Consider the following 12,896-nt stretch of genomic DNA (forward strand, 5'->3'; position numbering starts at 1 on the left):
GTGTGTGTGTGTGTGTGTGTGTGTGTGTGTGTGTGTGTGTGTGTGTGTGTGTGTGTGTGTGTTTTTTTAGGCCATGAAAGACCTATCAAGGGCATAGAGGGGTTACGCAACAACTGGAGTGTGTGTGTGTGTGTGTGTGTGTGTGTGTGTGTGTGTGTGTGTGTGTGTGTGTGTGTGTGTGTGTGTGTGTGTGTGTGTGTGTGTGTGTGTGTGTGTGTGTGTGTGTGTGTGTGTGTGTGTGTGTGTGTGTGTGTGTGTGTTTTAGGCCATGAAAGACCTATGAAGGGCATAGAGTGGTTAGGCAACAACTGGAGTGTGGTGTATGTTGGTGTTGTTGACTCTGGATACTGGATGTTGGCTCTGGAGTGAACAGGGACACAGTGTATGGAGGGAAGGAAGACGGATGCAGCTGCTATCATATTCTACTAGGTAATAAAGAAAGAATAAACTGAGATAGAGACTAATGAAGGTTGGATATTAGGGCTGTGACGATAACAGTATCGCAATATTTTTCCACTGCAAACATGAAAACATGAAGTTGACCAAACTCTTTAGTTCTTTAAAAACCTGCTGTAAAATATTGTGTGCTATAGGTTGGAAAATAAATACATGTGAGTCTGGATGACAACATAATGATATTTGTTTCCATGTTTGTTTCTTAAAGAAGTGAAATCCGCTTCATGTTTTGTTTCCTTGCCACGAGACTAATGAATATCACAATACTGGAAACGTCCCACCCCATTGGAAATGGGTTGGATGTGGCAGGCAGCAGCTTTGGGGTTCCACGTTTTCTGCTTACTAGTTAAGGCTGGTTTTGCCATGGTATATGGTTAGGTTAGGTCAGAGATGGTCTATAATGTTGTAGTAATGTTGCCCTTGTAACAGGCTTTGGTTAGGTCTGACCTGGACAGAGTTGAGGTTTGTGGGGCTAAGCTGCCTAAGTATATGGGTTAGGTCTGGCTTGCTGTGATCGCCAGGGTTGGCTTGAAAAGGACCATCAGGACCGCTGCATTCCCCTTTAATTAAAGGCTGAGGATGAAGAGAAACCCGGCAAGCCAATGTGTCATCATTTCACTGCGTCACAGGGCTTTAACTCTAAAACTTAGCCTAGAACTGGGCATCTAGATTGAAGATAATATTATGAACCAGAATTGGGACCCCTCATAGACTTGCAATGACCTCATATGCAGAAGCATGCCATTGGGATGATCAGTGTGATCAGGACAGAACGTTGATTAGTACTTACTAAAGCGTTGGTGTTTGCTGCTATGTTCTTTCCACCACTGGTGCGTGTGCCCTGTAATTGTTCTACATGGGTGGATATATCCCATAACACAACCTGAGATGACAACAACACGTGTATTACTCAGGGTGGATCAACAACTACACCTTCACCTCTCATAAAACCCTCTCCTTTTAACGTATTATTAATGCTTCAGTTTAATATGAACATTTCATGAAAGAAAACCATGGAGAAAACAATGGAGGATAATGGCCAAAGAGGATAAAGATAACAAGGAGAGAACGAAAAGAAAGCTGCACCTTCTATAAACAGCTATTTATGTTTTATCAGATTCCCTTGAAATGAAGCCAGTGAGGCCAGTGAGGCCTGGGACGGAGGAGGACATGGGAAATGAAATCTACTCCTGAGATGGTTATATAATACGGCCTCATAAGAAAAACTCCACAGTGCTGACAGTTAGTGGGCACTGAAACAGAGACAGGGAGGTAGGTAGATAGGGAGCGAGGAAGGGAGGGATAGAAGGAGGGAGTGAGGGAAAGGGAGAGAGGATGAGGGAGAAGGAGCAGGAGGGGGAGAGGGAAAGGGAAGGGAGAGAGAGGGGGAAATACGTGGGTGGATATATCCCATATTCCATAACACAACCTGAGATAACAGCAACAGCACAAAGAACCTGAGTGAGAGAGAACGTAGTTGAGAGGAGTATTAACATCAAGAGAGAAACATTTGGTCAGCAGCACCAAAGAGGGCAATAGAAATATGTTAACTTAGCAGTAAAGAGATGGAGAGAGCGAGAGAGAAAGAGAGAGAGAGAGCGAGAGAGAAAGAGAGAGAGAGAGAGAGTGGAGTCAGAACCTGGCCGTTCATGCAGCCACCAACAATAATATTTGGGTCGGAAGGGCAGAACTCAAAGGAGAAGACGTCGTCTGGGCACTCCAACAGCAACTGCAAACAGCAGAAAAAGAGAAACCCACAGCGTTACAGTGGGCTGAGGCATTACATTTCAAAGCAGAGAGAGACTTTCAAGTACTATGGTCCCTTGCCATCGAATGTATTTATTTATTCTAGTCATTCAATACACTCAGCATTTTAAATCTATGGCCTTGGCTAATCTCATGTGCAAATGATTCCATTTCACTGAACATAAAACAAACAAAAAAATAACAGAGAAACAGCTTTGTAATGCAAAACAATGAGTTAGGCTACATTATGTTCAAGTGCAGCACTAAATGTGGTCTATTCCTAACAAGTGCAAAGCTGAATTTGGTATATTACTAACAAGAGCAGAGCTGAATCTGCTGAAAATGTATTGCAGTATTTTTTTAAAATCCCTAAACCACCTCATATATAGTACTTTATAATGGCTCTATTATCCTTGGGTAATTTTGACTGCTCAACTCAATTGTAATTAATTAAGAGGCTCTTACTTCAACTTAACCAAACAAAGGCGTTGAATGACAGTTCAAAGCAACTTCTAAAGCCATTCTCTTTTTAAGAGAGCTCATCTCAAACAGATCTGACGTGAGTCAAGGGTGAGAAGAGAGATATTGCTTGTAAGCTGTCAGTGAGGATTTACCCAGAGAGAGAGAGGTAGAAGAGGATGAAATGAAAGAGAAGACTTTGCCATACCATACCTGTGGGTTGATGGGATCAGAGAAGCTCCAGAAGAGAATGAGGGAGGGGTTTAGGAGCAGCTTAGTGGAGCCATTGATCCTGTCCTCGAAGGACAGCCTCTCTGTCACAGCCACCGCTATCACACCTAAACACAACCACATATTCTTTCTTACTATGTTTAATACAGATTGTGTCTTTTCACCCATCTGTATGTGGATGTTGTCTGTACCTTCTGTCTGTACCTTCTGCCTGTACCTTCTGTCTGCACCTTCTGTCTGTACCTTCTGTCTGTACCTTCTGCCTGTACCTTCTGTCTGTACCTTCTGTCTGTACCTTCTGTCTGTACCTTCTGTCTGTACCTTCTGTCTGTACCTTCTGTCTGTACCTTCTGCTTGTACCTTCTGTCTGTACCTTCTGTCTGTACCTTCTGTCTATACCTTCTGTCTGTACCTTCTGCCTGTACCTTCTGCCTGTACCTTCTGTCTGTTTATTCTGTTTAGCACTATTTCGCCAGCTCAAATTCCGGGCACATGTAAATGTACTTAAAGGTGATTCTGATAAACACTGTCATAATGTTACAGAACCATACAGAAACTCCCACAACCACATATAACCACTGTCAAAACCATACACATGTATTTGATACCATCCCGCTCCAGTAATTACCACGAGCCCATCCTCCCCAATCAAGGTTCCACAGACCTCCTGTATTGAAGGGTCTGCAGTGTGACTGTGGTTATGAATGATTGTTACTGTGGCCCAAAAAAAGATCAGTGCAATCATTTACATTTAGCAGACAGACAGTGATATACAGGGGTGACTGTCTGTCAAAATGAAGGAACGGTAATGTTCCGCTACTGAACAGAACATACAGAATACTTATTATCATCAGTTACTGTATGGGTTACTGTATGGGTGTTACAATCAATTCAAAGTTTATTGGTTGTTTAAACAGATTTGCAGATGTTATCAGGTGCAGTGAAATGCTTGTGTTTCTAGTAGCTCCAACAGTGCAGTAATACCTAGCAATACAATAACAATACACGCATAATCCCAAAAAATGAAAAAATGTATTATATAGGAGGAGCCATGACTACAATACAGTATATACTTATAAAGTGGTTGAAACAGTATGTAAACATTATTAAAGTGACCAGTGTCCAATGACTCTATGTCACAGTAGGCACCTGTACTGTTCCCCTTGTCTCGACCCCGTGTCCAGGTTCCTCATATAAATATGATTACTACCTCCTGGTTAATGAGGACGCTTCCTGCTGTACTTCCACTGGCCAACCCATTAAAGCCTCATTGACTTCTAGTAACTCTATTTCTATGATGTTCCTGTCCCTTACCGTTGATGGTGGGGTGCCAGTTGATGTTGCTGATGGTCTTCTCCTTGCTGAAGTGCAGGTCAGTGAAGGACTGGTACTCCTTCAGGTGTGGGTCAGCCTTCCGTCCGTAGCCACTGTCCTCCTCACTCAGGGCCTTCCAGTCGTCAAAGAACACATCCATGATTTCATTCTGCTGGATGGCCATCTCAAACCTGGGAAGTTCATTTAATAAAGAACACACACATCTTTACAGGGCGTATACACTCGAGACGGCATCGCGCGGTGGAACAGCGGCTTCCCATTCATTTTCAATGGAAGGAAAGTTGTGAGAAGTAGAGTGGGCGGGGGGACCGTTGGGCGATGCGAGCATGGGCGAGGGAGCTGAACAAGGCGGGACTAAAGTTGGGCAAAGCTGAACTTTATGCAAATCTACAGCGATATTACGGCGCAAGTAACCAATCGAAGCTCACCATAGCTTCCAACCCCTACTGGATTGGCTGACAATGGCTGTTGATATGTAGCACTACCTAGCATGCTTGCTAGCTTGTCAGCACCCACATGCAGGCGGCCATAGCGTGGTTAGGCGAGTTACTGCTGTAGAGTATAAAACAATTTTTGTGACATTGTCAGCTAACCCATCTACAGTATATCTCGGCCGTCAGGTGAGGTGCTGACTAACGAAAGATAATATATATATATATATATATATATATATATATATATATATATATATATATATATATATATATATATATATTTGAAGTAATACTCTCATCTCTCCTTCTCAGATGTTTTATGTTTTATGTTAGCCTGGATCCTGTCTCTGCTCAGCTATTACATTCCACTCCTTGTCACTCCTGTCATTTGTCAAATATTCAGGAATGGCAAGGAGTGGAAAGTTAGCTAAAAATATTGGTAACCAGACTAGTCTGATGTACAGAACAGGATGTAATGTAGAATATGTAATAGATTGATGGTATACAGATAGGATAGGTCTTTATCGAATGCTCGTCAATAAAATGTTATTTTAGATTGACTTTTAAAAACATTAGAGCTTAGATAATGAGCAGGAAACATACATCAGCATAAACCATGGAGAATTGCCAGAAGAAAAGTTAAGTCTCCATAAGTTACTTTGTGCATATCTTGATCAGGCCTTGGCTTTCATAATGTATGAGAGTGGATTCCTCAAGGCCTCAAGGCTACACTATAATGTATAACTCTGGTTGGCTTTCAGTCATTCCATGCATTAAAATGCACCCATTGAGCCCCAGAGACTCGATCGTATCCATAATTTAAATGATCTCTTACCTGGAGGCCACAGAGTTGACAAAATTCTTCAGCTTCTCAGATTGGAGGCAGTTCTCTTTCTTCTCCTCGCTGAACTCTCTGGGTTCGTACTGCGTGCACATACTCCTTGGATATGTCCTATGGAACAGAACAATAATGGATAAAGTAAGCAAACTTTTGCTTCAATGTTCAATTCAGATAATCTTTCAGTATAGGGTATAGTCATTCTAAAACGATAAAGCATTTGATGATTCATTGTAATGATTCATTAAAAAAAAGTGATGAATCATTGCAACACATCTGACATTGTTAGGTACTGCCAATGTGGACTAGTATCTACAGGACTGTACCATGGTCTATGTTCTTCCCCTATTCTACCTGGCTCTAGTTACAACATGACCTACCACTGTGTTTGGGTGCTGGAGCTCTTGAGGTTGGGGATAGTCTGCACCCCAGTGTGTCTCTCCATCTGCTTGAGGCTGAAGTTCTTGTCCTGGTAGGGGGTACATTCAATGAAGCCATCCTTGGTCTCCATGGCATTACGGTCAGAGAAGAAGATCGGTGCCCCAAACTCCCTCCGCACCCTGGAGATCCTATACTTCAACTGAGACAGAGGAGGAGAAAGAATAATGAATGAGAGAGAATTTAGCCATTAGATCATTATCTAATTCATTCAGAACAATCATTTAGTAACAATTATATTTTCTGTTTTGATATTTGAATTATATTTTAGGGCCCTAAATGTTGTTCCGGTGTTTTACCCTGGGTCTGGAGTCAGTGACAGACTCTTCCTCTATCTCCTGTTCGCTGCCCAGAGAGATCCAGGGCTGGGGTTCAGAGGTTTTCTGTGCTGCAAACACCTCCGACGGCTCCCGCTCCAAAGCTACCTCAACTCCCAAAGCCACTACAGGCTACATGGGCAAGACATACAGAGAACACTGTAATGAGTAATAGGGATTATATTGAAGACATGAATGATATTCTTCTTTAGATGTTTTGAATTTGAATCATTACTTTCTTTACTTATTTTATAATCACTTTATCGTTCATATACAGTAGTAAAGGGCGTTTTTCTCCTAGTATGTCACATAGTACTGTTTTTAAAATGTTTTTTTATTCTTCTGAAGAGGAGAATACTGGTGGTAAATGGACTCACCTTAAGGTGCCTCTCCTTGGCATCTGCTGTTAGAACCAGATAGAAGCTGGATCCGTAGATGAAGTCTCTGTCGTAGACCAGGAGGAGCTCATCTTCAGGGTAGTCCTGTTGTATCACATAGGAGAGAGGGTATTGAGAGCACAGTGCACTGCACACATAGAGACTAGCAGGTTGGCATAACATGTAAGTACAATTAGACTAAAACAGTGATTTATTTTCAAAACCAGATTTTTTTACTCTTAATGAGTGCCATTGTGAGTGAAACATGAACTAGTAGATCATTTATAAGGGCTGGGGGGGTCTTGGTCAGTGAGAACCTGAATTGTTGTCTCAAGGTCTTAGCGAGGACAAACAACCACACACACGTCACCATGGAAACAGCACTACCCCACACAGCGGAGTGATATTTGATGATTAGGGTTGGGGAATAACGGATTATGGTAACTGTAATCCCTTATGTTACCAGCTAAAATATTGTAATCAGATTACAGATTCTTTTGAAAAACTAGATGATTACTTAAACTCAGAAAGGATGTTTGTGAGGAGAAAAATATGCTCAAACTTGCACACTTTTGATAGACTTAAAGGGGCAATCTGTAGCTGCTACATCCATTTTTGGATTTATAAATTATATATATATATATATATATATACAGTGCCTTGCAATTGTATTCATCCCCCTTGGCATTTTTCCTATTTTGTTGCATTACAACCTGTAATTTAAATGAATTTTTATTTGAATTTCATGTAATGGACATACACAAAATAGTCCAAATTGGTGAAGTGAAATGAAAAAAATAACTTGTTTCCAAAAATTTGAAAAAAAAATACTACAGAAAAGTGGTGCATATGTATTCACCTCCTTTGGTATGAAGCCCCTAAATAAGATGTGGTGCAACCAATTACCATCAGAAGTCACAAAATTAGTTAAATAAAGTCCACCTGTATGCAATCTAAGTGTCACATGATCTCAGTATATATACACCTGTTCAGAAAGACCCCAGAGTCTGCAACATCACTAAGCAAGGGGCACCACCAAGCAAGCGGCACCATGAAGATTAAGGAGCTCTCCAAACAGGTCAGGGACAAAGTTGTGGAGAAGTACAGATCAGGGTTTGGTTCTAAAAAACTATCAGAAACGTTGAACATCCCACAGAACACCATTAAATCAATTACTAAAAAATGGAAAGACTATGACACCACAACAAACCTGACAAGAGAGGGTCCACCAAACCTCATGGACCAGGCAAAGAGGGCATTAATCAGAGAGGCAAAAAAGAGACCAAAGATCAAGGAGCTGCAAAGCTCCACAGCGGAGATTGGAGTATCTGTCCATAGAACCACTTTTAGCCAAACACTCCACAGAGCTGGGCTTTACAGAAAAGTGTCCAGAAAAAAAAGCCATTGCTTAAAGAAAATAATAAGCAAGCACGTTTTGTGTTCGCCAAAAGGCATGTGGGAGACTCCCCAAACATATGAAACTCTGGTCAGATGAGACTAAAATGTACCTTTTTGGCCATCAAGGAAAATGCTATGTCTGGCGCAAACTCAACATCTCTCATAACCCGAGAACACCATCCCCACAGTGAAGCATGGTGGTAGGAGCATCATGCTGTGGGGATGTATTTTATCAGCAGGGACTGGGAAACTGGTCAGAATTGAAGGAATGAAGGATGGAGCTAATTACAGGGAAATTATTGAGGGACACCTGTTTCAGTCTTCCCGAGATTTGAGACTGGGACAGAGGTTCACCTTTCAGCAGAACAATGACGTTAAGCATACTGCTAAAGCAACACTTGAGTGGTTTAAGGGGAAACATTTAAATGTCTTAGAATGGTCTAGTCAATGCCCAGACCTCAATCCAATTCATAATCTGTGGTATGACTTAAAGATCGCTGTACACCAGCAGAACCCATCCAACTAGAAGGAGTTGGAGCAGTTTTGACTTGAAGAATGGGCAAAAATCCCAGTGACTAGATGTGCCAAGCTCATAGAAACATACCCCAAGAGACTTGCAGCTGTAATTGCTGCAAAAGGTGGCTCTACAAAGTATTGACTTGGGGGGGGGGGGGTGAATAGTTATGCATGCTCAAGTTCAGTTTTTTGTCTTATTTCTTGTTTGTTTAACAAAAAATATATATTCTGCATCTTCAAAATGGTAGGCATGTTGTGTAAATCAAATGATACAACCCCCCCCCCCCCCCCTCAAAAAAATATTCCAGGTTGTAAGGCAACAAAAATAGGAAAAATGCCAATCCATTGATTCTTGAAGAATATAACTCAGAAATGCCTCATGAGCTTAGTTCAACTGTCACACTCCATGAGGACCCAAAATATAAGCTTGTTTCCCCCAATGTTTGTAAACATTGTACATGTAATAGCATGGTTAAAACAATAATGTTGATATTATGGAGGGTCAGTCCTTGCATCTATTAATCTAAGAGTGGTTACATTTCTCCAGGCCCATCCATCAGCTTTTTACTAAAACAGAGGCGGTGCGACCGTTTTGTTATGGTTAAAGACAGCATAAACAGATATATATAATAATAATATATGCCATTTAGCAGACGCTTTTATCCAAAGCGACTTACAGTCATGTGTGCATACATTCTACGTATGGGACCAGGCTAGGAACTGAGGCAGTGTTTTTCCCCCAGACCCCTCAACCTAAACATGAGGCCATGTGAATCAATCGTCATATTGGTTGGGAGGATATGACATTTTAGTAATTTAGCGGACACTCTTATCCAGAGTGACTTAGTCGTGAGTTAATATATTTTAATACTGGTCCCCCGTCGGAATCAAACCCAAAACCCTGGCTTTGCAAGCTCTACCAACTGAGCCACACGGGATTGCCTTTATGCTTCCTCTGTATGACAACAATAACAATGACATAGAGATCAGCCTACCAGCACCAGCTGCTTCATGGGGCTGAAATCAGACACAGCTGCCCTCATCCTCATGTCCTGCACAATGTCCTCTTTCCTCAGGATCTTGTAGGGGTTGTCCCCCGTGACGTCCTCGTCACAGCGACACCCAAACAGCTCCTGGGTAGCCGAGGTCAACGTCAAGGGCAAGATGTCATTAGGATGACCTTGATGTGAGGGGGACAAGGGTCAGACTGTTCAGGGAATTTGTCCAATAAGAACACATACTTCTGTTTTCTGTTGCAATACATTTTGCTGTGCTGTGGCCTACCCTAGAGTGTATCTCCAATTCCCAGTTGCCATAACCAGAAAAGATCAAATACAAAAACGTACAGCACTGTTCTTAATTGTGTTTTATCTGATTGTAAAAAAGCATAATACAAACATCATCACCAGCCTACAAACAATCAAAAGAACAACATGATTCCAGTAACGCCATGTGTATAACACCAGAGCACAACAGTATTCCCTTTGAAGCCTTTTGGTAAACAGGCTAGGAAGCGTCTCTTGTATACTTACGAAAATAAACTTATCTTGGACATAAACACAGGCTTACAGTGCATTGCATACTATAGTAAACAGGGCTTTGCATAATTATAGCTCTCATCTCACCTGTGGCCTGCATCAAAGCCTTTCCACAGGGTTGAGGCTGAGGAGACCCAGAGAATGCTGAAGTACAACTTAAGTAACCACTTCCCAACTAGGTGTGTCTTCCCTTTGTATTCAGACCACCAGCGCCCATGCCAAATTATTGTAGTGGAAACTCACACCATTCATTTACAGTGGGTGATGTGTTAAACATGCTATGTGGTAATTATGGAAAATATGTTATGCTTGAGTGATGATGAGAGGTTAAATGTAACATATGAAAAACAGGTGCTATCCCCTTTCAAGGTAAAATCCATTAAGTGTTTGTGAATCATATTGTTACCACCAACACCACACATTTTGAATCCAGTACATGTATTGGAGTTTGTCTAAGACATCTCTTTAAATGACAGAAGATAGACCAAGCATATAGCTCCAACTATTCTTCAACACATTACATTCAATAGGGCTGTATCATACTGCATCAAGTGAGACAACCCTCCCAAGTGCATAATGCTATCATGTTCCCTTTACATGATAGCCGATGACCTAATCTAAAGTAAAAAGATACCCCTTTCCTTCTACTGGTCTGGCCGGCATTTGATAAGACTTCAAATTGAGATGGAAGACCAAAAGCATGTTTGCAGGGGTGGCGCTGAAACACATGAAAGCAGCTCTCCCTCTGACAATGAAGGTATGAGATTGAGTTGTAGAGAAATATACCAACAGTTATGTGTATGTCCACAGGGTTTGCAACAGTACACCCACGCTCACATGAAAAGCATGCATAGGATATACAGCCCCTCTTACACAGATGGAAGCAATCAAATACAGGCTTATCATTCAATCAGGAGGGTAGTTTGCCGAAAGATGTTGTTTTCTGTCTTGTTTGTTGTGGAACAGGAACACATTTGTGTACTGTGTTTCTTTCTGCTACGATGGTAATGTGATGAGAGGCCAGATGTAGATCATGCAGGTGTTTATCAGACAGACCTGATTGTTCACAAGAGGGGAATTAGTGCCTTAGGACTACGTTGTAAGGCTATAGTCATATTCTACTATGGCAGAGGCTGCAGTAATTAAGGAAAATAGTTTTCACATGACCCTTTGTGTTAGGGACCAGGATTGGGTAGGTTTATTTCTAATGTAATCTGTTACAGTTACTAGTTACCTGTCCAAAATTTTACTCAGTAACGGAATCTGATTACTTAAAGTTACGTTTAGATAACCTACCCATTAAGAGGTGTTAGAAACCTAAATGGGTCTATCAAATACTTTTGGTGTCAACATAGTGGTTTCTGACTTGTGGTCAGACTTGCTCAGTTGGAACAAACTTAAACTTGCGGCATTTTTCAATGTTGAATTAAATGTCATTGAGAAAACAGTCAATGTATTTTAATGTAATCTGATTACAATATTTTTGCTGGTAACATAACTGATTACAGTTACAGTAAAAATAAAAACTGATAACATGTAATCGGTTACTCCCAAACCTTGTTAGGGACCCATCGCCGGCCTATTCAGAAAGCAGAGTTCAGGTTGCTAATGGTTTATGAAATTTCATGGGAATCAGCAGAGGAACAGTGTCGGCGGTCTACATTTCTGGAGCAGCCAAAAATCCAGGGAACTCACTGAACTCATGCTGGGGTAGTTTACACTTAACGTTCTATATCGAAGTTATAGCCATTGCAGTATCATAAGTTTGATATACAGCAAAAGAGCCAGGAATATTCAGGAACATTTTTGATTAAATAGTTATATAATACATCAAATAAATCTTACCAGACCCTGCAACACTTCCTGCAGACGACTCATCAGCCTTTTTGTCTACATTGATTCAAAACAGCAGAAAATGTGAATTGTCATACTTGATGTATTTTTATATTACTTTTCATGTACATTTGCATTAGTATCATTAAAATGAGGAAAATAAACATGACAGGTGAAGTATGATACAAAAGAAGTCAGATGTACTGAAGGAATCATACATACCTTTCCCCTTACTGGTAGTGGTTGTGCTCTTGGGTCTCTTTGTGGACATCTCTGCAGTTAAGCCTAATCACAGAGATATTTGCTGTGGGGCATTAAGATATTGAGAGTTACTGTGCTGTATCAAACAGCCGTATACACCTACTCTCTTTTGTCTATAAATTAGATGTGTCTAATCTAAAAATAAACATCTATGTAAATGGAGTGAGGCTTGTTCACTGTGATTTTTTGCCTAGTTTAGAGCCGGATAGCCAAAACATATGCTGTGGCGACATCCGGTGGCACATACTCGCTACTCTTCTATTTTTAGAGACAGTGGTTACACAGGGCAAAACTAAACTGTGTTCAGAAAAAAACATTGATGATAGAATAGGAACTATAAAGTGTGTAAACGAGTTGGTGGAATTAGCTAGCTGGTTGGGTCTCTGGCTGGCTAGTTAGCTAACGTCAGCTACAGCTCATTCTAGCTGGCTAACATTAGCTACAACATTATTCGAGATAGACAGCCCTGTATTCGTCTGACTGCTAAATGTTGCTGTTAATCGTGTTAGCTATGTAGCTAGCTAGATGTTAATATACATGTTAAAATAACCACAAAGGCCTCCCTTATGTTTACCGTACATTAATTTCGGGGTTCCCTCATTCTCAGCGACCAAAATAAATCCCCAACTTTCGCTGTTCAGCTTCAAGAACAAGTTTCCTGCATCAGTTTGGTTGCTAGTAGTTACTTGAGCAAATTAGCTGATGGACAGGTTGAACAG

At 41.1% G+C, this 12,896-nt stretch overlaps 1 protein-coding gene across 5 annotated transcripts in view; it reads right to left on the reverse strand.

Annotated features, from left to right (window-relative positions):
• dnai3 (dynein axonemal intermediate chain 3) overlaps positions 1 to 12,896 on the reverse strand; it is a 34,717-nt gene that overhangs the window by 19,946 nt on the left and 1,875 nt on the right. Inside the window, exons 1-12 of one of the 5 annotated variants that reach the window (XM_046300252.1) lie at positions 12,757 to 12,864; positions 12,139 to 12,220; positions 11,929 to 11,973; positions 9,541 to 9,725; positions 6,632 to 6,736; positions 6,237 to 6,386; positions 5,880 to 6,079; positions 5,497 to 5,613; positions 4,207 to 4,397; positions 2,875 to 2,999; positions 2,096 to 2,185; positions 1,247 to 1,339 (exon numbers count right to left, since the gene is read on the reverse strand). In XM_046300252.1, coding sequence (XP_046156208.1) covers positions 1,247 to 1,339; positions 2,096 to 2,185; positions 2,875 to 2,999; positions 4,207 to 4,397; positions 5,497 to 5,613; positions 5,880 to 6,079; positions 6,237 to 6,386; positions 6,632 to 6,736; positions 9,541 to 9,725; positions 11,929 to 11,973; positions 12,139 to 12,187 — 1,350 coding nt within the window. In that variant the 5' untranslated portion in view covers positions 12,188 to 12,220; positions 12,757 to 12,864. Of the gene's footprint in view, positions 1 to 1,246; positions 1,340 to 2,095; positions 2,186 to 2,874; positions 3,000 to 4,206; positions 4,398 to 5,496; positions 5,614 to 5,879; positions 6,080 to 6,236; positions 6,387 to 6,631; positions 6,737 to 9,540; positions 9,726 to 11,928; positions 11,974 to 12,138; positions 12,221 to 12,756; positions 12,865 to 12,896 lie in introns of those variants that run through there. The other 4 variants (XM_046300250.1, XM_046300251.1, XM_046300253.1 and 1 more) reach the window with 4 other exon arrangements.

The sequence above is a fragment of the Oncorhynchus gorbuscha genome, linkage group LG15, assembly GCF_021184085.1.
Source record: "Oncorhynchus gorbuscha isolate QuinsamMale2020 ecotype Even-year linkage group LG15, OgorEven_v1.0, whole genome shotgun sequence".
NCBI lineage: Eukaryota > Metazoa > Chordata > Actinopteri > Salmoniformes > Salmonidae > Oncorhynchus > Oncorhynchus gorbuscha.